The sequence below is a fragment of the Sapajus apella genome, unplaced genomic scaffold (genome assembly GCF_009761245.1).
Source record: "Sapajus apella isolate SASKATOON/1434 unplaced genomic scaffold, GSC_monkey_1.0 scaffold11, whole genome shotgun sequence".
Taxonomy (NCBI): Eukaryota; Metazoa; Chordata; class Mammalia; order Primates; family Cebidae; genus Sapajus; species Sapajus apella.
The window spans coordinates 7,089,828-7,113,854 of record NW_022436951.1 but is presented as its reverse complement, the minus strand read 5'-3'; the positions used below and the strand labels follow the sequence as shown (position 1 = coordinate 7,113,854).

The 24,027-nt window shown below is 37.1% G+C and overlaps 1 protein-coding gene across 5 annotated transcripts in view; it reads left to right on the top strand.

Annotated features, from left to right (window-relative positions):
- The window catches only part of SPEF2 (sperm flagellar 2), a 200,400-nt gene that overhangs the window by 90,011 nt on the left and 86,362 nt on the right, over positions 1-24,027 (top strand). For 4 of the 5 annotated variants that reach the window (XM_032278967.1, XM_032278966.1, XM_032278969.1 and 1 more), the window contains 5 exons: positions 1,114-1,370; positions 5,205-5,313; positions 6,296-6,453; positions 8,022-8,195; positions 11,788-11,838. In XM_032278967.1, the coding sequence (XP_032134858.1) occupies positions 1,114-1,370; positions 5,205-5,313; positions 6,296-6,453; positions 8,022-8,195; positions 11,788-11,838 (749 nt within the window). The remainder of the gene's footprint in view (positions 1-1,113; positions 1,371-5,204; positions 5,314-6,295; positions 6,454-8,021; positions 8,196-11,787; positions 11,839-24,027) is intronic. The other variant, XM_032278968.1, reaches the window with a different exon arrangement.

The window sequence follows — 24,027 nt, the reverse complement described above, 5'->3', positions numbered from 1 at the left end:
TTAAAACAATAATTATTGAACGCCCATTCTCTAAAGAGGATACTGTGCTGAGTGCAAAAACCCAGTTGCGCTTCAGCATCCTATAATCTAATTGAGATTTTAAAAGATTCACTTGAATTTGTGTTGAGCAGAGAAATTAATCACCACTTGCATGGCAAAGTAAGTGAAAGTCAGAGAAATTCAGATCAGGCTACTATGACCCTATACAGGATTGGCTGGGATAGGAAGAGCTCTCCCAGTTGGCAGTACAAGTATCCAGTATGTGCTAAGCTCTGTGCTGAGGTTTTAAAATACATCATTTCAGTTAATACTCACAGCTACCTTATGAGGTATGTTATATAACCCCATTGTATAAATGAGGAAACTGAGGTCCAAAGGAGGAACAGTCTATGAACACAAGATAGAAAATGCAATTCATACTAACATTACATTGAGGAGATGAGTTTGTTTGAAGTAAATGATTCAAAATTGTAAGTGATAAGTTATAGAGAAATAAGGTGTTGATATGGTTTGGCTGTGTCCCACCCAAATCTCACCTTGAATTGTAGCTCCCATAATTCCCATGTGTTGTGGGAGGGACCTGGTGGGAGATGATTGAATCCTGGGGGCGGGTCTTTCCCATGGTATCACTTTCTTGTAATAGTGAGTGGGTCTCACAAGATCTGATGGTTTTAAAAACGGGAGTTTCTTTGCACAAGCTCTCTCTTTGCCTGCTGCCATCCATGTGACTTGCTCCTCCTTCCCTCCCGACATGATTGTGAGGCCTCCCAGCCATGTGGAACTGTGAGTCCAATTAAACCTCTTTCTTTTGTAACTTGCCCAATCTCAGATATATCTTTATCAAGTGTGATAAAGGACTAATACAGGTGTGGCCAGTTAATTTTAATGTGGGAAAACCTCTGGAATAGATTTGGAGGGCAGCAAGTATCCACAGAAGAATTTTAAGCACATTAATGTGGCACATTAGAAACTTAATCTTTTAGCTATAAAGTAATGAAATTCATGCAGTAGGAAGTTATTGTGGAATTGAAAGAAAAGAGAAAAATTCATCATATTATTTCCAAAGTACCTGTGTCTAACAAAATATTCATGAGTTGTCCTGTTTCAATTTAGCATGATACCTGTGAATCAAGACTGGATCCTAGATGGTTTTCCAATGACTTTAAACCAAGCACAGCTTCTGGAAGAAGCTCTTACGGGCTGCAATAGAAACCTCATAGAAGTGAAGAGAAAAAAAGCACAAAAATCCACTTTGGCTATTGATCCTGTGACTTCCAAAGAAGTACCTCTTCCCTCTTCTGCATTTGATTTTGTCATATTATTAGACATTTCAGATAATTCCTCCATGAGTCGCATGAATGATATAATAGGTAAGCTGGACACCTTTTTTGACACCTTTTTTACAATGAAAACTGTTTGTTCTTTGAATCCACGAATACTCCCATTTACAATTATAAGGGAGTACAAAATAATCCACTTCAGCCTATCAAAGAATTATGTAGCCGAGCATAGTTGCCTCTTGCTTTAACTGTTAGCATTCAGTACTGTGGGCAAAGCCTGGAACTAAATTCCAGTCTAACTGCAAGCATCTCACTGAACCTTTTCATCAACTTGGGAGATCCCCTGGCATAGGGGTGTTTTCTTGAGACATGCACATATAGAAGAGGGCTTTGTGGCTTTCTAGCATGTTTTGGTGGGTCACCCTTTTGAGGGTCATAAACCATATCTGTGCTGTAAGAAAGGATCTTATAACATCCTCTCCTTCGACCGAGTATTCTGAAGAGCAGGTATCAGTTGGCTGAAAACGTCACATGATGGGGTTGAATCGTCTTGCAAAAATTCACAGGTTATTTAACTCTTTTTCAACCTTGAAAAAAAATCCTTTATTCCACAACTTAAATACTTATTGGTAAAAGCATTGATTCTTGAACCTTGGCTTTCTTATGTATGAGGAGATATTTGACCTTGGGAAAGTTACTTTATTATTCTAAGCCTCAGTGTCACAATCTTTATGATAGAATGGCTTGTTGCATTGTTATGGGTATTAAATGGGATCAGAGTTACATGCTTAGGATAGAATCTGGCACATGATAATAAACGTGGTAAATATATCAGGGAAAAATGATAGAAGACTTCGAAATCAACAAATGATTACCTGAACATCATTTTACTAGAAGGCTGAGTATTGACTCGAACCCTTGGGGGTACCTGATTTCATTGGGTTTTGACTCAGTTCTTCTATAATTCTATAAATAGCAGGAAATTGATAGTAATGCAAATGATTCTTGTTCTTAGGAATGAAAATAAATTGTGTTCAGCTGAGACCATTTCCACATTGTAGAAAAGATGATTTGAAATACTTGAGCCCAGGAGTTTGAGATCAGCCTAGGCAACATGGCAAGACCTTGTCTCTACAAAAAATTAAAATAAAAAAAAAAAGCCCAACATGGAGGCACATGTCTGTGATTCTAGCTACTTGGGAGGCTGAGGTGGGGGGATTACTTGAACCCAGGAATTCAAGGCTGCAATGAGTCATGATCACGCCACTGCACTTCAACCTGGGTAACAGAGCGAGACCCTGCCTCCAAAAAAATCACATTGCTCTGTAGATAGAAACCAGAATTTAGTGGGGAGAGCAAAGGAAGAAGTGTTTAGAAGCAGCAGCTAAATGGAGAAGAAAGCCTGGGAGAGGAATGTCTCATAAGCCAAGGAAGGACAAATTTTCAAGGCAAATGTGTCAACCAGTCCCCCTTCCAGACCAGCAGGAGCCTGGGCTGAGTGGAAGCTTAGCCAGTAGGGTCAGGTGCAGCATGCAGTTCTGCAGTGCTCGGGGCCTATGGGGAAACCTGAAGAACATCATCGCAGAGAAGCACTTTACATCCAAAGCCACGTGGGCTACAGAGTCCTACAGGGCTGGGCTGAGATAAATGGTCCAGACTTGAAGCCAATGGGCAGAAGACTGGGAACGTAAGGAGAGGGAATGGCCATTGTGAGAGTAAAAGGCTGCATTGGAATGGAAAAGGAGGTGGCTGCCTCTGCTGTTTAGTCATTGGTCAGCCTGAGATAGAACAGTAATGTTCACCCTCTGGTGAGAGGTACAGACAGGTTTTGAATTCAGGCTTCAAATACTGACCCTTTGTGGCTAATAAGTAATTGAAAAGAAACAGGAGGGGGCTTCTGGGACTGATGATGTTTGTATATCTGGGTGCTGACTGTCTTCACTTCAGGAATTCATGGAGCTGTATATTCGTGTATGCATTTTTTTGGCAAGTATAATTCAACAAAGACTATAAAAATTAAAAAGGAGTCCAGAATCTGGAATTACATTACTGAGAATTAAATCCCTTCTCTACCATTTATGAACTGTGCAATTTGAAGCTAATTATGGAATCTTGATCCTGCAAGTTTCTGTTGAGTATAAAATGGCATAATATGTATAACAGCTTTTAAGAATTGTATGCCAAATTTTACCTATTAGTACTACAGAGAAGCCAAAATGAGGGCTGAAATGTGTCCTTTGGCATTTTTGGTGACCATTATGCAAGCCATTTCATGGAGGGTAGGAGAGAAAAGGAAGGATTGCAGTGAGGTGTGAGTGGGAGGGGCAAAGATGGGGAGTGAGTGGAGATAACGCCCAAGAAGTTAATCTCTAAAAGAAAAAAAAAAAAAGAGCTGTGGCCACAGGATATTTGTTAGTTTTTTTATTTCTCTATTTGTTTTAGAAAACATTCCGTGTGTGTGTGTGTGTGTGTGTGTGTGTAAGCTTAAAAATTCAGCTATTTTATATGTATATATATGAAAGAGCTCAGCTGATTTTCTGAGCTAGGGAATTAGTGAGAATAAAGGTTGTGCATTTTTATTCAAAGATATTTACCACATAAGTCTTAAAAAAATGATATCATCTAAGGCTGGTAAAGAAGGACACAGAAATTGGAGTTGTTAAGGGACAGAGAGAACATGAAGTGTTCATTCACGCAGTTTAGGTTTGCTAGAAAGCATAAAGTGAAGTTGGGATAATGCGGATAAATGCAGAAAAAAGGAGGTAGGAATTTAGGGACTGGATACTGGTGATGATGTTCTTCGGGTTTCTCCAAATCAAGAATTTTAAAGCATCATTCTGTATTCTAAATTGATTTCCCCTTGTTCTATTATGAATGGAGATGAAGAACAACTGATTACTATATCCCGTGAGGGTTCTTGGGTTTCTTGAACTCTATTAATTCACTATTCAATGTTCTCTTCCATTGAGTAATTCTAATTTCTTTTAATCTAGTTCAAGGCTTTCTTTTCTCTTTATGATTTTTTATGTATTCTAAATTGGTGAATATTCTGGACTTTGTACCACAAATCCAGAATAGGACTCAGTCAGAGCTGTTGAGATTGTTTTTTTGTTTGTTTGTTTTGGTCTCTTCAGGTCTATTCCTTTATGTCTATTCTGCAGGGAGATCATAAAGTCTAAAAAGAAACAGAAAAATTTTATTGTATTGCAATATAATATCGAGAAATAATTTTATGCATATTTGACATTCTGGCCACCTTGTTCTTTCATCTTAATTTTTACATCACCATATTAATTTTTCTAATTCAGTTCAAGTTAGTTATTCATGATGACCCATCATTTTTCATTCCCATCTGTCATAATCAACCCTCAGATCCTCTACTCTGAAACTGCAACTTTTCTTTAATGTATTCCTTATTTTCCACAATTTCCAAGAAAAAAATCAAATTCTTATCTCAAAACTATACTCTTTCAATGTCTTTTAAAACTTTTTTTTCTTTTCTTCTCTTTTCTTTATATAAATATAGAAACAAGAGAAGGAGAGAGAAAGAAACAGCTAACTCTCACAGTGAGTGAGAGAATCCAGAAAGATCGAATCCAGGAGAGGAAAGCAGCTTCCACACTGAGTGGAAGCAAATAGAGAGAGATGGAGTTTAGGAAGGGAAGACAGGCTTCCACGAAGGGAGTGTTCGTGGAAGGGGACTCCAGAGGGAAAATTCAGGATGGAGAAAAACAGCTTCCATGAGCACGAGAGTGTTTGCGGAAGGGGATCCAAACATGGAGTCCCTCTTTTAAACCATTGTTGAGAAACATTGGATCAAATACAGGAACCATATCTGTTTGGCATCTTGCATCAGTATATTTTAGCAGTAAGTAGCAACTTTGGTTTTGAAAATTATCTAATTAAATCAGTTTTATACCATAGCTGAAGAATTTTCTTATGAAACTGCTCAAGAAGATATCAGTCAACGTGTAGCTGCTGAAAACCAAGATAAAGGTGAAGACCAGAATTTAAGAGACCAGATACAACATAGGTTAGTTTTTAACTAAATGCTCTGCTTCTTGTTTCATGCTATCTGAATAAATTGCCAATCACTTTGGAATCATCAGATCTAGAAGAATATCCATTTCTTAGCATTCAGTCTTTTACAGGTAAAAGAAAACAAAGTAGTTTTGATAATTAGTAAAATATTTATGTGCTGGTTTTCACATTTAGAGTGCAAGTCATTATAGTCTGAAAAAATAAGAATTAAATCAGGAAATGCTTCCCTTTATGGTTACATGAACTTGTAAGTTAATTCTATGGAATCATGATTCAGCACTCACTAAGGAAATGCCAGTGAAGATGGTGGAACTTCACAGACCCAAGCATCGGAGTATAAACTACTTCTATTTTGCTAAAATAAAATTATTCTTTTGGTTGTTTGCAATTTTACATTGGAAATGGAAATTTTGACCAAATTAGACATTTTTATGAAACCCTGTAAAGCTCAACAATATGAAACGAACCAGAGAAGAATAATTTGAGCTACATTAAGGCTGTCTACTCTGCAGGAGGAAGGAAAAAACAGTTTTAAGAATTATTCCAAGAACACTTTCAAGTAAAGCAGATAAGTCTAAACCATCTATGCTTACTCAAAGACCTCTTCAATTTCTATCTCTTAGAAAAAGATAGACGGCCGAGGTGAATCAGGCTGTAGCTACCTTCCGAAGAGCATTCAGTTATTGTACTGTGAGCACAGAAGATGTTTTCTTAGATTTTCACTTAGAGACCTGAACTTATACTGAACGTTTTCCTGAATCAATGACATTTTCCTCTTTTACTCTCATACATCTCAGAAATATGTCTTGATAACATTAAATATTTCTTTTTTAACCTAAAGTAAATAACATTGTTTCTTTTTCTATAATATTGGCAGCCCATCTTTCCATTATGCATGTTGAATAAATTATACTTAATGTCATTCTAGTCTTTTGATCAGCATGAGATATTCATATAATATTTTGATTTTGCAGAATTATAGGTTTCTTGGACCACTGGCCCTTATTGGAGCAATGGTTTTCAGAGCCAGAAAATATTTTGATAAAAATCAATGCTGAAATAGATAAGGAATCTTTATGTCAAAAACTAAAAGAAATTTTTGCAGTCGAAATAGTGAAAAAAAAGAATAAAGGTATTTAAATTTGTTTATAGTTTTTAGTTTATGCAACTAAAATGTGTGGTTTTAATGAGTTTGGGAGGAAATAAAGATGTGATTGAAATGTTCTTTTTTTTTTTTTAAATGTTCTTTCTTATATTTGGATTTATACTATTTACAAGTGTGTTCTTCTCTGTCTGCTTCTAGCTTTAGCTTTCTGTTGTATGTGTTTCTGAATAAAATATTTTTTTCTCTTTTATTTTAATCAAAAAGAGGTCATCTCTCTGAAAGCATTGTTTTCATGTAAACATAACAACAAAAAACACTCATCAGACTTCAATTTAAAGATATTAATTCACATTTTACCCTCTGGATATATGCAATCTTTATTTGTTAATTAAATGTTTTTAAGTAAAAAAAATAATGAAAATTAGGGATATTGTAGATAAGGGTAAAGGTTTTCTTTGTTAGCTTTAGCATTATCAAGAAACTGTATGATTTCTTCTTTTAAAATGAACACACTAGGCAATTCGTTTTTTCTCAAATCCACCTATTTTGTTATGAGTTTCTTTATTATTATTAATTAAATTGATCATTATTTATTAACTTGCTCTCATGTTATATCTCACATACATTAAACTACCCAGATATCTTTCTCCTTCATTCAGCCAATGATAATTGCCCACTAACTGTTTATACTATTATTGAAGTTTCTTATTTAAAGAGATTTTTAAGTTCAGTCCAATGTCAGATTTCCACTGAGATTTTACCTTCAAGAAATGATTTGAAAAAGAAATGTTTCATTTTTGTTTATCAATCACCCCTAATTATACTGGCAACTACAGTTTCTTGGTATAGTAAAAAATGGTCAAAGTTAATAGTATCAAAAGGATTCTAAAGTTGCCTTGAAAGCATACTGCCTCCTGTCGCTAAATTTGTGACCTAAAGTACCATAACGTGTTGGTTAACTAATATTAAAATAACCCATCGCCATAAACCACAATCACCATGGAAATCCAGCACCTCACACTTAGAAAGACAAGCTCCTACATCTAAATGCCTACTCCAAAAACCACCAGCATGAACCCTTCAAATAAAAAACAATCATATTGTATTTTAAGAGGCTTAACATGTCATTTGACAGAAACGAGGCTGACAGGAGGGAGAAACCTTCCATAGCAATCTTACAAAGTCTTGGTTGGGAAGCAAAAACAAACCGATTCTAACCCATAAAGGCTTGATGCTACATGTTAGAATCAGTTTGTTTTTGCCAACTATTAGACTCAACTTCACATTTTCCTAAACAGTATACATTCTAATAAAAACTGACTACATTAATAGACTTAGTTATCCCTTATTTTAGATGTATACTTCAAACAGGTAATTAACAAATATTTAATCATTAAAATAATAAACATTAACCTAGCCCAGTGTTCCACAGTAAACATCCTGATTAAGTTAAAAACTAAAATAATGTGCTAAATCATGAATTAGCTTTAAATATGTAAGAGTGTTTTATATTAATTTAAATTTCTCTTAGTTCAAGTGAAACATTAGATGTCTGGAGTTTCTAATGAAGGTCAATTCTTATCATCCTTTTGAAGTTGAGAAGAAATTAGAAGAAAAGGAAGCTGAGGAAAAAGCAGCAGCCTCCCTGGCTGAGCTTCTACTTCCTGCACCTTCTCCCGCTCCTCCTCCTGAAACAGAAAAAGAGAAGGAAATTCATCTTCAGCATGTGCCTTCAAAAACTCCTAGTGCAAAAGGAAAACCTAAATCAGGTGATTGACAGAATGATTTATAACCTTGTTTTTCGGTTTCTTATTTTTACTCAGTAAAGAATTATAAACTATAGTCTATCTACATTCAGACTTTGGGCAACTTCAATCATATGAAACAAGGCTTCACACTCAGATGGAAGTGGAAAAGCCCTCATAGTAGCTAAAAGCGTGGTTGTTACAAAACCCAGCTTCTTCATTGTGTAGGAGGAGACATGGAGTCATCACACCTAGGTCTACCAATAAGAGTAAGATCACAGATGAGAAGAGGAAAAGGCACACAGTAACAGATAACTTCAGGCAGATCAAGAGGATGCACATCTGTTTGCTGAACTATGAGTTACATTTATGTATAGAGTAAGAATGTCTTAATAAAATAAGAATGAGTATAGCTGGTTTTCTACCAGAATAAGGGAACAAATTAACAGCAACCATTAGAACTAGAATTTATATGTAACTGTAAATCTTCGGGACTATGTGATTATACAGTATAGAAACAAGCTCCTGCCATCTCAGTAAACATATATGTATGGAGCCTAGGTAGAGAACATTTTTAGTTTTCTTCTAGATCTTTAACCACTAAGGATGATAAGTCTAGCATTAAATGGTAAACAGTGAATATAATAATGAAAGAAAAGTGCTCAATTGTTGTTGTAATGCATGCTATTGGTAGAGTGTCAGTATCCTGTTGTGTGTGTATATAAAACATATAAGGCTTTAGTTTCTAGTTTCAGCTTTATAAATGACTGACTGTGCAGTTACACCGTGTCTAAGTATCTTTGACATTGTGTCATGACGTTTCTAAATTCCATAGTCTTTCTGCTTCATGGAGATTTGAGATAGGTCTGAAGTTTTTTAATTAAACCCATTCATATAAACAAAGAAATTTGAAGACTTTAGTAAGATATATTATGGAATATTAAAGACCATTTCATTCCAGGAAATTAGAACTTTACTAAGGGGAAAACACACAAACTCTAAAAAATGTTTTTATCATGTAAACAATAAAACACAAAGACATGAATTAAATATACACCATTTTCCCACTGTTTCATTAAGAAATTAAAAAACAATTCAGAGGTCTGGAGGAAGATAGAAATCTTTTAAATGCTTTTTAGAACTAGTGAAGACAGGCTGGGTGCGGTGGCTCATGCCTGTAAATCCCTGCACTTTGGGAGGCTGAGGAGGGCGGATCACCTGAGGTCAGGAGTTCAAGACAAGCCTGGCCAACTTGGCAAAACCCCATCTCTATTAAAAATACAAAAATTAGCTGGGCATGTTGGCAGGTGTCTGTAATCCCAGCTACTCGGGAGGCTGAGGCAGGAGAATCACTTGAACTGGGAGGTGGAGATTGCAGTGAGCCGAGATCGCGACATTGCACTCCTACCTGGGGAGCGAGACTCTGCCTCCAAAAAAGAAAAAGAAAAGAAAAAAAGAACTTCAGAAGACGGTTTTCACAGTGGCTAAAGTGAGCCTGGAATTATCAATCCTTTAACCGATAGCTATGGCTCTACATCTCTTGCTCCTCCTCAACTTGCTCCAGTCAGGAACACCTATGTATTTGAGCCATTCCCTGAAACCAGTCTCTAGGGTTTCTGATAAAGAAAGCTCAGTCTTTAAGTTTCTGAAGTTTGCTATTTTATAATTGTATTCTTGAATACTGTTCATTGGAGAAATAATAAATCTATTGTTGCTTTAAAGAGTGGTTGTACTTGTCTTTTTTTCCCACCAATGTCAGCGCTAATGCCTGATATTTAAGAATGTTTAGAAAAGTTAATCTCCAGAGTCCCAATTGCTGCCATCCAACCTCAGTGTGATGAGCACTGATGGGGTAGGAGAGCAGATAGCACTGCCCCTGCAGCTGAGAGAATCTTGGTTAAGCAATTTTGGAGAGGAACATTTATCATAGGTTTTTAAAATTTTTGTATAAATAGTTCACAAATTTTCCAAAATGGAACATTTTTAGACTTGAAAGCCTGGGGCTTCTGAACATGCCCTACTCAAACATCTAAGTACAGTCTTCAGTAGAAGCTGAGATGAAAAGAGGAATTATTTACTAAAAAACTAAATGAAAATTTTGAAAGGGGCTAGCACATTGAAATCCTAACAGTTATTTTGTTCAAAAATTGTTCTATATTTTATTCAGTTCTGTATTATATATCTGGTTCAATTATACTTGGGATTAAATTTTAAATTCTTCATATTTATGTTCCATTAAAGGGTCTATTATCAAATACAGTATCAGTTGTCAGTATTTAATTTAGAATTAGTTCTTAGTATGGCACATAGAATAATACTACCTATACTTCTATTTAGGTTTTTCTTTCTTTCCTTCCCTCTTCCCTCCCTCCCTTCTTCTTTCCTTTCCTGCCTCCCTCCCTCTCTCCACCCTTTCTCTCTCCCTCCTCTCTCCCTCCCTCTTTTCCATCCCTCTCTTTCATCCCTCCTCCCTCTTTCTTCCAGATTTAGTTATCAACTATTTGGATTTTTAAACATCCATTTAGAGAGATTAACAAAGTCACCTGTCTTATTTCTGTGGACTCTTGGTTGTCATGTCTGTGATATTTAAATGTAAGTGAGAGGTGCTAGGGATTTATACATTCTTATAACTATCACTTCAAAATACAAAACAATAGGTTAGAGGGAGTCTCTCTTCATCACAGGCATTTAAATTGCCATACTGGTTCATCCTTTAAAATGAAGGAAAACAATATAGCCCAGGACCAAGGAAGGAAAATAATTAAATTTGTTTGGTAAATAATGCAGGATGTAGTGAATTTTTTTTCAAGAAACAAACTCATTAATTGGGGCATCTCCAAATCAATTTCTCCCTTCCAGTATATTTCTGAACTATATCCCAGGGAATTTAAGATAAATATACTCACATCATTTCTGGCATTACAATTACAGTCAATGAAAAATGTGGAAGTTACAAGGCGTGTGACCAAGAGAAGTGCAAGGGTGCAGCATATCAAAACAATGTGGTTATATAACTCTTCTTCAAAGTGTTTGGCCATCATTTTTATTTTACTTTATCATTTTATTTACTTATTTAATTTTTAGAAACAGGGTCTCACTATGTTGCCCAGGCCAGACTCAAACTCCCGGGCTTAAGCCATCCTCCGGCCTCAATTTCCTCATAGCTGGGACTACAGGCACATTCTACCATACCCGGCTTTGACATCACTTTTATTACAGATACAGTTGTCTCATTGTATAGCCACATTCGGTTGAAATAAATCCAAATACAGCCATATGCTTCAAATGGACTTGTGATTATCTTTTAAAAACACCACAGCTAGTTCCATTAAAGAGTTTATGATCAAATCTATTACCAAATTTTTATATTAAAGTTAGGACTAAATGTCTCAATATGAGAGAATAATGCTGCTATTAGAGCTATCATTCCAGAAGTTTCAGTCCATAGTCTGACTTCAGAGTAATTTTAACTCATAGTAAAGACCTGAGCCATTTTATGCAGTTCACAAATGTAACTGTTTACCTATGGGAAATAGCATTAGCTTGCTTTCAAATCATATAGCCCAGGCTATTGAAGTAAATCATCAGTGACTTTTGTGTGTTGAATTTTGTTTAGAAGCCCCGCCTGGTAAGCAAGAATCTCCTCAGGAAGGAAAAGGAAAGAAAGGTGAGACTGCACTCAAAAGAAAAGGTACAGCAGATAAAAATAGATATGATTACATGTAATTCTGTATTTTATAACTATTTCAGTGAAAATAGCTAGATTTGTGTAGTGATATACATTGACTACTTCTCTCAGGCATTTGTAAATCGTAAGCTGTGCCAAAGAATATAACCTCAAACTTTCTGTATCCTAGTGCTTACCAAAGGCCCTGCTGAGAAAAGTGATGCTGGCAGGGATAATTTAGAGAAAATCTAATATGCAGAATATCCATTCATCAGATATATTATAGCTGTTATCCTTGAGCTAAACTGTGCCATCAGAAAACTACATACTGAATCAAATTTTCTTGGATCTCTTGTTGAATTTCCTTCACTGATAAGCACACTGGTAAAAAAATAAAATAAAAATCTTACATTACCTTAGAACATTTAAAAAACTAAGGAAGTAACCTTGATACGATACTGTTAACTAAAGTAGAATATTTGATTTTTACCATCTATTTTTAGTGGAACTCTTGAAGTTAGTTTTTGAGACCTGTCCTACATTTTTTGTAACAATTAAAGCCAGTAATTTATAAACAAAGATATGAATTGGGGCTGGGCATGGTGGCTAAATCCTGTAATCCCAGCCTTTTGGGAGGCTGAGGAAGGCAAATCCTGAAGTCAAGAGACTGAGACCATCCTGCCAACATGGTGAAACCCCATCTCTACTAAAAAAAAAAAAAAATACAAAAATTAGCCAGGTGTGGTGGCACTCAACTGTAGTCCCAGTTACTAGGGAGGCTGAGGCAGGAGAATCGCTTGAACCCAGGTGACGGAGGTTGCAGTGAGCCAAGATCGCACCATTTCACTCAAAAAAAAAAAAAAAAAAAGAATTGGAAGCAACAAATATTTACAGCTTGATGTAACTTATTGGTGTAACTACATACTGGCAAAGGATTTTAATGACTTTTACTTTATTCTAATTTATATTTCATGCAAGGGATTTTAATTCTTATTAAGTATTACTTATTTGAGTTTCTTTAGAAAATTCTTCAACCATCTAAGAGTAAAGAAAACTTTAAAGAGCTCTTGCAAATATTTTAGAGAACTTTGAGTTATTGTCCCCTCCTCCAACCCCGCTCTGTGCTTTTTTAAAGAATATAAATTCCCTGGAAAATTTATGTTATGCATACAGCCACAATGAGTAAACTTTTAGAAGCTCATTTATAAGGGTTGGTGTCCCTTTTAGGGTATCTGGATATGTACTCTGTAACTATTTTTTTTAACAGTCAGGTACTTTTAAGTTACCTATTTGAGCATTAACAGGTTATTTTGGTTGATGTTGTTTTATTGAAAATTATTTTGACCTGACATTCATATTTGGTGTTTACTTTTTGTTGTTGTTGTTGTTGTTGTTGCCAATATTACAATCCCATGGCTATTAAGTCCAGCTTGTTTTTAGGTTTTGTTGATAGGTTTTTTTGTTTCGCTTCTTTTAATTGTTCGATAAGTGGGAGGTGGGTTCTCCACTCCCCCACCCCGACTGCTTCCCTACTGCCCAGGAGGAACCTTACAACTTAAATTAATCTGGTGGCGTTGCATTGCTTGCCTTTTTTAGTTAATTGCAAATGCCTATGGCTTTATCCATGTGATACTATTTCTAAATACCAGGTTTGCAAAGTTTTTCTTCTGCATAATGTTTGATTATGAAACAATAATGTTGGATTTTAAGTTGTTGTTTCTTTGTTTTGAAACAGGGTCTCATTCTGTTGCCCAGGCTGGAATGCAGTGGTGTGATCCTGACTCACTGCAGCCTTGACCTCCTAGGCTCAAACAGTCCTCCCACCCCAGCCTTTCAAGTAGCTGGAACCACAGGCATAGCCACCATCCCTGGCTAATTTTTGTATTTTTTGTAGAGATCGGGTTTCCCCATGTTGCCCAAGATGGTCTCAAATTCCTGGGCTCAAGCAATCTCCCCACCTCAGCCTTCCAAAATCCTGGGATTACAGGAGTGAGCCACCACGCCTGGCCAAATTTAAATTTTTATAGAATTATTTGTTGTAAAGAATTCCGTTAAGAAGTTCTGCCGAAGACTATGTTTTCATTCAAAACTCATTAATGACCTTGCTTAGTTTTAGAATTTAGTAAGCCAACTTTAATGTCCATTGAAATGAAATAAAACTTCCAGTCTTAAAAAAAAGTCCTCAACATTTTGATAAAGTCCTCTACTACGTAACATAGCAGTGGCGGTAAAAGTTTTATTATACCAATAACAGCCTGGTACTATATTTTCTTAAGGAATATTATGCCCACTACATCATTCAGTGGCTCCTACCTGAAATCCTAGGTGATAAATTTTGTTCAGAATCAAGGGACAGGAAAATCTTTCCTCCTCTGAGTGATTAATGGGCACCTTTAAGAGAGAGCATTTCCCTTTGTGTTTTGGCTGACTAGAGGTTCAGAAAAAACTCATGGCTCAGGTTTAGTATCTGTGCAAGAACCTAGATCTCAATGTCTGCCTTCTAATTCCTCTCTTGATTTTGAATTTCTACTTTAAGCTATATTTTTTCTGACCCTAGTTTCATTTATGTTTTTTTTTCTATTTTACTTTATTTCTGTGAAATAGGGGAATATAATTTTTAAAGTAATTGATAGTTGGTGAAAGAAAATCCCAAGCTCTATAAAGCACATCAGTTAGATTCATATTGAAGTTGCTATAGCAACCAATTAACTAAAGATTGAAATGAAGTTACGGATACATGCAGTTTACTTATTCCAGGTTCATCCAAGCAGCATTGTCATGAAGTGTATGCCTTTTTTAAACTGTTCATCACAAACTGCCAGTGCTGTTGCAGTCCAAGAGTGTGTAATGTTCGAAACATAATGTGCTAAAATAGACATTTGGGCATTTAAATATATAAATAACCATGATTCTCAAAGGGAACCTCACCCTTCTCTAATCATGTGATATTATGGGTTTATATAACTAGACTTAATTGGTAAGTTAACACTGAGATAGAAGTTTTAGTTAAAATTTTAAGGGCTATAAGTTATTCTGAGCTCTCACTTGTTTACTAATAGAATAATTTTCATATTTTACATTACTCATCTCTTTTTTCTCATCAGAATCAAAAAAGCAAATGAAACATCATTATAGAATTATCAAAAACAGAAATTAAAAAGGCTTATGTAACAAAACATCAAATTAGACATAATTAACACATGCTATAAGGGCATCCTTAATAAAAGCATACAGACTCCAAACAATTCACAGGCAAACACAAGTTCAACAGCAAAATGTATACATTGGAGCCATGTAGTTAGCTCAAATTAACTAACTCCAAAGACTTCCAAATATTTATTTCTTTTATTTTACTATTCTATTGCATTAAGTAATATTTGAGATAGGCGAACTCTCAAGATTTAAAAGTCTCTCTGTTACATATAAATAGTGTGGCTTTGGATTTCCTTCATGAAGAATAAATGATTTTATTTCTTAATATTTCAAATTAACACCATTTCAGGTGAACCCCATTAATTGGTCATCTGTTTATTTCACAAGCCATTGATACCAATTATATTTAAAATGTCACTTATGAGTTGAGGAACCATCTATTTTCTCCTTTCTTCAAACTTATCATTATTTCCTGCTGCTGATGTCTTGGATTCATTAATATTCTTCTCTGCATATGAGATCAGTTTCTACCCTTCTTTCTCCCAAATCTTGACACTGAGATGCCATTAACAATGGTACTTAAAGTGTTTTTAAAATATTTCACTTCCTCTTGAACCAGTTTGCCACTGTCCCATTATGTTTTTTTTTTCCCCATTTATTTATTTTATTGCATTTTAGGTTTGGGGGTACATGTGAAGAACATGCAAGATTGTTGCATAGGTACACACATGGCAGTGTGATTTGCTGCCTTCCTCCCAGTCACCTACATCTGGCATCTCTCCCCTTGCTATCTCTCCCCAGCTCCCCACCCCCTGCCGTCCCTCCCCTATTTCCCTCCTACTGACCCCAGTGTGTGATGCTCCCCTCCCTGTGTCCCTGTGTTCTCATTGTTCAACACTCGCCTATGAGTGAGAACATGCGGTGTTTCATATTCTGCTCTTCTGTCACTTTTCTGAGAATGATGGTTTCCAGGTTCATCCATGTCCCTACAAAGGACACAAACTCATCATTTTTGATGGCTGCATAATATTCCATGGTGTATATGTGCCACATTTTTCCTGTCTAGTCTATCATCGATGGGCATTTGGGTTGGTTCCAGGTCTTTGCTATTGTGAACAGTGCTGCAATGAACATTCGTGTGCACGTATCCTTATAGTAGAATGATTTATAATCCTTTGGATATATACCCAGTAATGGGATTGCTGGGTCAAATGGAATTTCTATTTCTATGTCCTTGAGGAATCGCCACCCTGTCTTCCACAATGGTTGAACTAATTTACACTCCTACCAACAATATAAAAGTGTTCCTATTTCTCCACATCCTCTCCAGCATCTGTTGTCTCCAGATTTTTTAATGATCGCCATTCTAACTGGCGTGAGATGGTATCTCAATGTAGTTTTGATTTTCATTTCTCTGATGACCGGTGATGATGAGCATTTTTCCATATGTTTGTTGGCCTCATGTATGTCTTCTTTTGTAAAGTATCTGTTCATATCCTTTGCCTACTTTTGAATGGGCTTGTTAGTTTTTTTCTTGTAAATCTGTTTTAGTTCTTTGTAAATTCTGGATATCAGCCCTTTGTCAGATGAGTAAACTGCAAAGATTTTTTCCATTCTGTTGGTTGCCAATTCACTCTAATGACTGTTTCTTTTGCTGTGCAGAAGCTGTGGAGTTTCATTAGGTCCCATTTGTCTATTTTGGCTTTTGTTGTCAATGCTTTTGCTGTTTTGGTCATGAAGTCCTTGCCTATGCCTATGTCCTGAATGGTTTTGCCTAGATTTTCTTCTAGGGTTTTTATGGTGTTAGGTCTTATATTTAAGTCTTTAATCCATCTGGAGTTAATTTTAGTGTAGGGTGTCAGGAAGGGGTGCAATTTCTGCTTTCTGCACATGGCTAGCCAGTTTTCCCAACACCATATATTAAACAGGGAATCCTTTCCCCATTGCTTGTTTTTGTCTGGTTTGTCAAAGATCAGATGGTTGTAGATATGTTGTATTGCGTCCGAGACCTCTGTTCTGTTCTATTGGTCTATATCTCTGTTTTGGTACCAGTACCATGCTGTTTTGGTTACTGTAGCCTTGTAGTATAGTTTGAAGTCCAGTAGTGTGATGCCTCATGCTTTGTTCTTTTTGCTTAGAATTGACTTGGCTATGTGGGCTCTCTTTTGTTTCCATATGAAGTTTAAGGTGGTTTTTTCCAGTTCTGTGAAGAAGGTCATTGGTAGCTTGATGGGGATAGCATTGAATCTGTAAATTACTTTGGGCAGTATGGCCATTTTCACGATATTGATTCTTCCTAACCATGAACACGGAATGTTTCTCCATCTGTTTGTGTCCACTCTTACTTCGTTGAGCAGTGGCTTGTAGTTCTCATGTAGCTCCCTGGTGGTCTAGTGGTTAGGATTCAGTGCTCTCACCGCCATTATGTTTCTTTATTAAACAATGGCTTTTCAAACATATAGGCTTACCTGGGAGAGATGTTAATTAGAAGCCAAATGAAGAAAGTTTTCCATAATCAACTAAATTCAGAAAATGCCAAGTTACATAAAGTTAAAATGTTTTTAATTACAGGATTTATTTTTCTATGACAATGTGCATTTCCCAGGGAGTAGGATACACCATATGTAAGATCCCAGAACATTTTGGATGCAGAATTCTTCTTCCTAGAGAAGAATCTGTTGGGACCAGAGTTCTCTGGAACAAACACTTGGAAGTCACGCCATCTTTAGTTCTGATGCTCTGTCACATGTATTAGTGTTAGTATTGTTCCAGTGCTTGCCTCCTGATTTGTCTTATAGGGTCAATTGTAGGTGCTACCAGGCCACTTAATGTAATAAATGTAGTATCAATATTATAAGCATTAATGTTACAGGACTTTTCCTTAGTTCAGCTAAAGACAGGGTTCTTGTCCATCCCATGGCCATGAAAATTTAGGCTCACCAATGGTTTAAAGGGTGAGTAAAGCAGGTTTTTATTGGGTGAAAAGGGGAAAAAAAAAAGGGAAAGAGGGACTCTTTCAAGGCCAGAGATCCTCCACTAGAGCCCTTCCTGCCTGGCAGTTTGAATCCCAGGTTCCAAAAAGGAAAAGGAGGGGCCAGGCTTCTCCCCACCACAAATGGTGTGAACTTCCCAAGCCTCCACCCTAGTAATCAGGCTGGTGGGAGTTTCTCCAGGGACCTCCTCCCACCTGGCTATCTGATTCCACCGTCTAAAGAAATACAGCTAACTGCTGTTAGATTAAGGATAAGGACAAGACCTATCTTAACTGCTTCCAGCTGACAGGGGGTACTGTTCTTGGGAAATGGCAGTTAGAGCTCCCTCAGAGACCATTTAAGGGTTCCCAGCAGAAGGGGCCACATCAGAGGTTCTGGTTGCATGACCGTTTAGAGTTTGATGGCCTGAAGGCAAGATCAGACAAATGGGGTTATTAGAAAACACATATCAAAACGAAACATGGGGAGGGATAAGGAAGGTCAAAACTTCTGAGGTCTTTTACCAGTTTGCACAGGGAGAGGGAGGATAGAACCCCAACTGGTTAAAAAAAAAAAAACAAAAAAAACTCTACCCATCTGCTGGCATGTTAGGCTTCTGTGTTCCCTTCCCCTGAGACCAATCCTAAACCAACCAGTTTAAGGTTTGGGAAATTAATTCTTTCTAGTTCAGAGGATGCATCCAAGGTGAGTGTCCCATGGTACAGAGACACAATTACCTATCTGTGAAGAGAGGACAGAGGAGGAGAAAGAAAAAAAGTATCACCTTTTAAAGGAATCCCTGAGGGTCAGGATGCATTCAAAAGGGATATAGAATGAAGATAAATAGCTACCCATCTAGAAAGAGAGGAATAGGCATCACTGGTCCCCTTCTCTTCCTAGCAGATATCCAGGCTACATGAGGGAGAGGGAAGAGTATTCTCTTTCCCTCTTCCATCTTTGTATCTGAGTGATTTTGGCAGGTTCCACCGTGAGTGCCAAAGTGCCTTGAAGCAGAGAGGCCCTACACAATAGGAATTATCCGCTCTTACCCACGTATGCCTTATCTCCCCTGCTGTCAGTAGCCTTGGAGTTCCCTAGATATCATTTATGTCATGGATACTAATGTGGCCTTTATCAGTGAAACAGGAAGCTTGAACTTGGCTTAATCAGCAGGAATCAGCCATGTTCACCTTTGCTGCACCTTTTATCCTCTATTGTCATTTGCCTCTGGATCCCTTAGATCCAGCTTTCCTTCCTAGGGCTTTGACTCAAAGCTTGAAATTGAGTTTGGGACAAAAATGTGTCTCAGGAGGTTGCATGGACTCCTTATTATAAGTGGAATGCTAAGGTGAACTGTGGAACTGAGTCCTCTTCCAACAGGGAAGAGGAAATGATGTCTTGTGGCACACCCAGATAACTGGTGGCTATAGTTATGCTTGCTAAGATTTGGGTGCATGGTGCTTGGCTTTGGTTAGCTCCCTTGGTCTTACTTTTTCAAAAAGAAAACCTCTGAGTGACGGGCATCCTATTTATTCCCATCACCTGGCAGGATATGCAGGATAATTGTGTGGAACTAGCATATCAATCCAGATTTTTACATTACCGATCCCTTTTGTTCTTTTTGAGCTGCAGCCAGAAATTTCTGGTTGATTCACAGGAGCAAGCAGGATTAGTCTAAAATGTACATGAAAACTTACGAACAACTAATGAGCTTAGAATTTAATGATAAATGTATGATAAGTTTTGAAACGTGATTTCTGTCTCTCCAGTCCTCATTTTTGTTAAATAATCATCACAGAACTGAATAGTTTGCAAAATAGATTTTAATCTTATACTTGGCCTGATTATTTGAATAAAGTGCGGCAAGAACTATTACTTTTACATAGGCCTTTTGGATTGGCTTTGATAGAAGTCTGTTCCACAAAGAATCTCAGATAAGACCTTTTAAAGCCAAGCCTAATCATGAATTTGTATCCTCAAATACCTATGAATTGGGTAATCCTCTCCTCTATGGTCCCAAGATAAACTTGGAGCTCCTGGACCTGTTAAAAAGTGACATTCTTTACTGACCACAGGTCGGGAACCCTGTACAGGGACTGTGTAGATGAATGTATGAGGCCAGTTTCCCTACTGGGCTTTTATTGGCTCTGCAAGTAGAGATTTACTCCTTAAAAGGAAGCATACTCTTCCAGTCAAAGCCTTAGTAAAATAACCACTTTCTCCAATTGTGTCCTGTTGCAAAAGAAAAATGGATTTTTATTGCACTGATACAAACAACTATATTGCCATAAGAATACTCACAGATAGGCTCTAAATTCTGGAGGAACCAGGCATAGAGAAACAAACATGCTGCAAATTTTGATCATAGAAGTATACCTTGCTTAATTATTAAAGGCTGTAAATAGCTCAAAGTAAGTTTCCTTGACTCTGAAAAACAAAACAAGGATCAGCAATATTCCAAGCAAAAGTCAAAAAGGTTGCTTCAGCTTTCTGAGTTCAGTCCATTTAGTTCTTGCTTCACTTGATATATTCATGAATATTTCAGCTGTTTATGAGTCCTGTATATTTTCTTTTATTCCAATGTCACAATCTCCAAAGTTATCAAAAACCTGTGTTTGAGAGCATCTATTAAAGTTTATAGCTCATTATAAACCATCTTTGAAAAGGATTAAAATAAAACAATTGTCTGTGGATAGCAAAATGTCTAAGGTAGTTACAGTTAGAAACACGATTGACAAAGACATTCGGTTATCTCTGTAGTTTTTAATAACATAACCTTAATTATGATTGATAGCATATACTTAGACATTAGAATTTTAGAAATTTTATACAATTTTGGAATATATATTAGCATTATTTGCCAAGATATAACCTAAAGAAAATTGAGCATCATTTTGGCAATCCCATATACTAAACCTGTCAAACAATCCTGTTTACCTCTCTTTTCTGGAAACTTCAGGGCCATCTGAAGTATTCAAAAAGACAGCTGTCAGGGAAGATACTTTTGATACTGAAGTTTGATTTTGGGAAGACTTTTAAATACATTTAAAGCACTTGATAGTATGAAGTATAATTGCAGATTACCATAGACTATTTATTTTGCCAAATGATGACTCAGAAATTTTAAATAAGCAAACACCTTTTATATACCTTTACAAATTTTGCCAAGAGCAGATTAGTGCCTTAGGAAAACCTTGTTATGCTTTTATTTCAATGCTTAATTTACAGAAAAACCATATAATAACCTTTTTGGAATTTAGTCAATATGTTCACATAGAGAACCTTTAATGCAAGATTAAATTCTACAATTTTTCTACCACTTCTTTGAACCTTCAGCTTTTTCCTAATTTAACTCAAAATAATCTTTAACTCTAGGCAAAGATTTACATTTCCATGTCTTCTTATAACCTTTTACTAAAAAACATATTTTGCTGTTCTTATACACCCTGCAGGTAAATCTATTTCTAGTAGTTTCAATTAACTCCTAAGAATTTTAACTTTAAGGTAAAACTTGGTAAGTTGCTTTAATTGTGTGCTAAGTAGCCAAGGTTTGCCTTCTTAATTAAGGGTGAGGTTAGTTCCATATGTCCCCAGGCCTTACCAGTTGTGAAGCCAGCATGTCATATAGTTCTCAGAACCCAAAAAGCAGTTTGTAACCTTAAAACACTTAGCAAACCTTGCATCTGACCTGCATTTTACCAATAGTCTGTAGGATTGTTTCATTTCTTAAAGATTAAAGTCATGTGAACTAAAAGGTACCACAGCTTTTAACTTCCCTTAAAAAAAGTGTGTGATCCAAGTGCTTGTCTTCCTTCATGACAAATTAATTAGAGCTCTTTTCATAGACATCACACACAGTACATACATAGGCAGAAGAAAATTCAGTTGCTGGGTGGGGTCCTTTAAGAGAAAGAGCTAGGAAAACATGCAGATACTGAACCAGAGAGGGCTTATCCCCTAAGGCAGTATTGCTAAACAAAGCCTTGCTAAGCAGTTATGCCCCCAGGATGTAAAGCAAGATGGAGCGGCACAAACCATACAGACATGCAAAGTACACGAGATTGGACGCAAGCCAAGACTAGCCTCACAAATCCTTTTTCTCAATTAAAACTTTACAGAAACTATGAACAGTGTTAGTTGAGGATCCTGGCCTAGTATAGTGGGGGAAAAAAACTTTAAGTGTAAACTGCCGATGGGGTGGAAAAGAAGAAGGAAAAAAACGTGTAAAAATGCCTGGGGAAGAACCTCTTATTCTTATGCAAGCTGTTCTCCACCAGGGAGATTAGTTCAATTACTGTCCAATGGAGTAAAACTCTTTGACTGGGAAAGGGGATGCCTGTGGCGGCTTGTGGCTGGGAACCAGCCAGCCAGCTGTTCAGGACCCTGGTGCCATGTGTCCCAACCCTGGCAGGGAGCAGGGAGCATCAGGAAGCTGGTGTTCACTGGTCTGTCCAGAAAAAAAAAAGGAAAAGGCCATGAAAAGGCCTGGGATTCATGGGGGTTGTGGCTTGTTTTCCCCCACCCTCAGAAGTCCAAGAATGAAAAGGCTTAGAAGCAACAGTGAGAGGTTTTGAGTCCCCATTTCACTCACTGCTTCTCAAGCCCCACATTGGGTGTCAAAAATGTTGCAAGACTTTTCCTTAGTTCAGCTAAAGATGGGGTTTTTGTCTGTTCCACAGCCATGAAAATTTAGGCTCACATGGTTTAAAAAGGAGTAAAGCAGGGTTTTATTGGGCTTAAACAGGAAAAAAGGGGGAAACAGGGACTCTTCCAAGGCCAGAGTCTCTCTTCTAGAGCACCTCCTGCCTGGCAGTTTGAATCCCAGGTTCCACACAGGAAAAGAAGGGGCCAGGCTTCTCCCCACCACAAATGGCATGAACTTCCCAAGGCTCCACCCTAGTGGGCAGGTGCCAGGGTCTGACCTGTAAACCTAGGCTTGCATGACATACACTGAAGAATAACGTACACTTAGTCACCCTGACAGGCAGATCTCTTGCCTTCAGTCCGACTAAGGGGCTCTGTTGCCTCAGTCTGAAGTGTTGCCTCAGTCTGAAGTGTTGCCTCGATCAGCCAGCAAAGTTTGAATTTATTTAGTACAGATTAAATGACAAAGGTTGTACTAGAAGGTAATTAACATTGTCAACCCCCGAGAGAGACATCCTGCCTATGAATGATTCAAGGTTACTTTTAGGACCACATGAGTAAACAAGCTATTTAGATAAACTCCTCTACATTCCCTTGTTACTTGCTTTTCCGCTATTAACTCAAGGTCAAGAGGATTAGGCTGCCTTCAGCTAGACCTTTTATTGAAACTATGCAAACCTCCTAGCCTTCCAGGAAAGTTTGTGACTATTTCTTATACTTTTACAATTTCTCCCACCATCCTGACTGAACCCCCACAGGCAGGCTGGTTGAAGTTTCTCCAGGGACCCCCTCCCACCTGGCTGTCTCATTAATGACACTTAATTTGAAAGATCTGAGAAAGCAGAGGAAAAAAGACAAAAGTGAAATGAAATTGAAATAACCAGATCATCTATGAGAGCAGATGCCCTTAAAGTGTGGCTTCAGAACCAGCAGCATCTGCATCTGCATCACCTGGGAACTTGTTAGAAATATAGATACTCAGTCCAACCCAAGAGCTACTAAATCTGAAACTCCAGGAGTGGGGCCCAGCAGTTTTGTGTTTTAACAAGCCCACTAGAGGATCTGATGATCATTAACATTTGAGAACTACTCTACTGGAGCCTCAGGCTTACTGCTCTATTGTAGCCACCGGAAAATCAGAAACATTCAATGAACTCTAGTGTATTATTTATAATATACCCCTTCCATCAAATATTTACATTGGATTACAATTACAAAAACATGCATATAATAATGCTTATATGAAATGTTTATAAGAAATAAAATTCCAAAGCGCTGAAAGAAGGAAATTAGCACATTCAGCTCAAAGACACAATGCTTATTGTGATGACTCATTAATCAGAGCAACCTGACAAACGAGGTGAAAAAGGAAGTATTATGGGTTTAAGTTTTAACAGGATTAATTTCTAAAATAGATTTT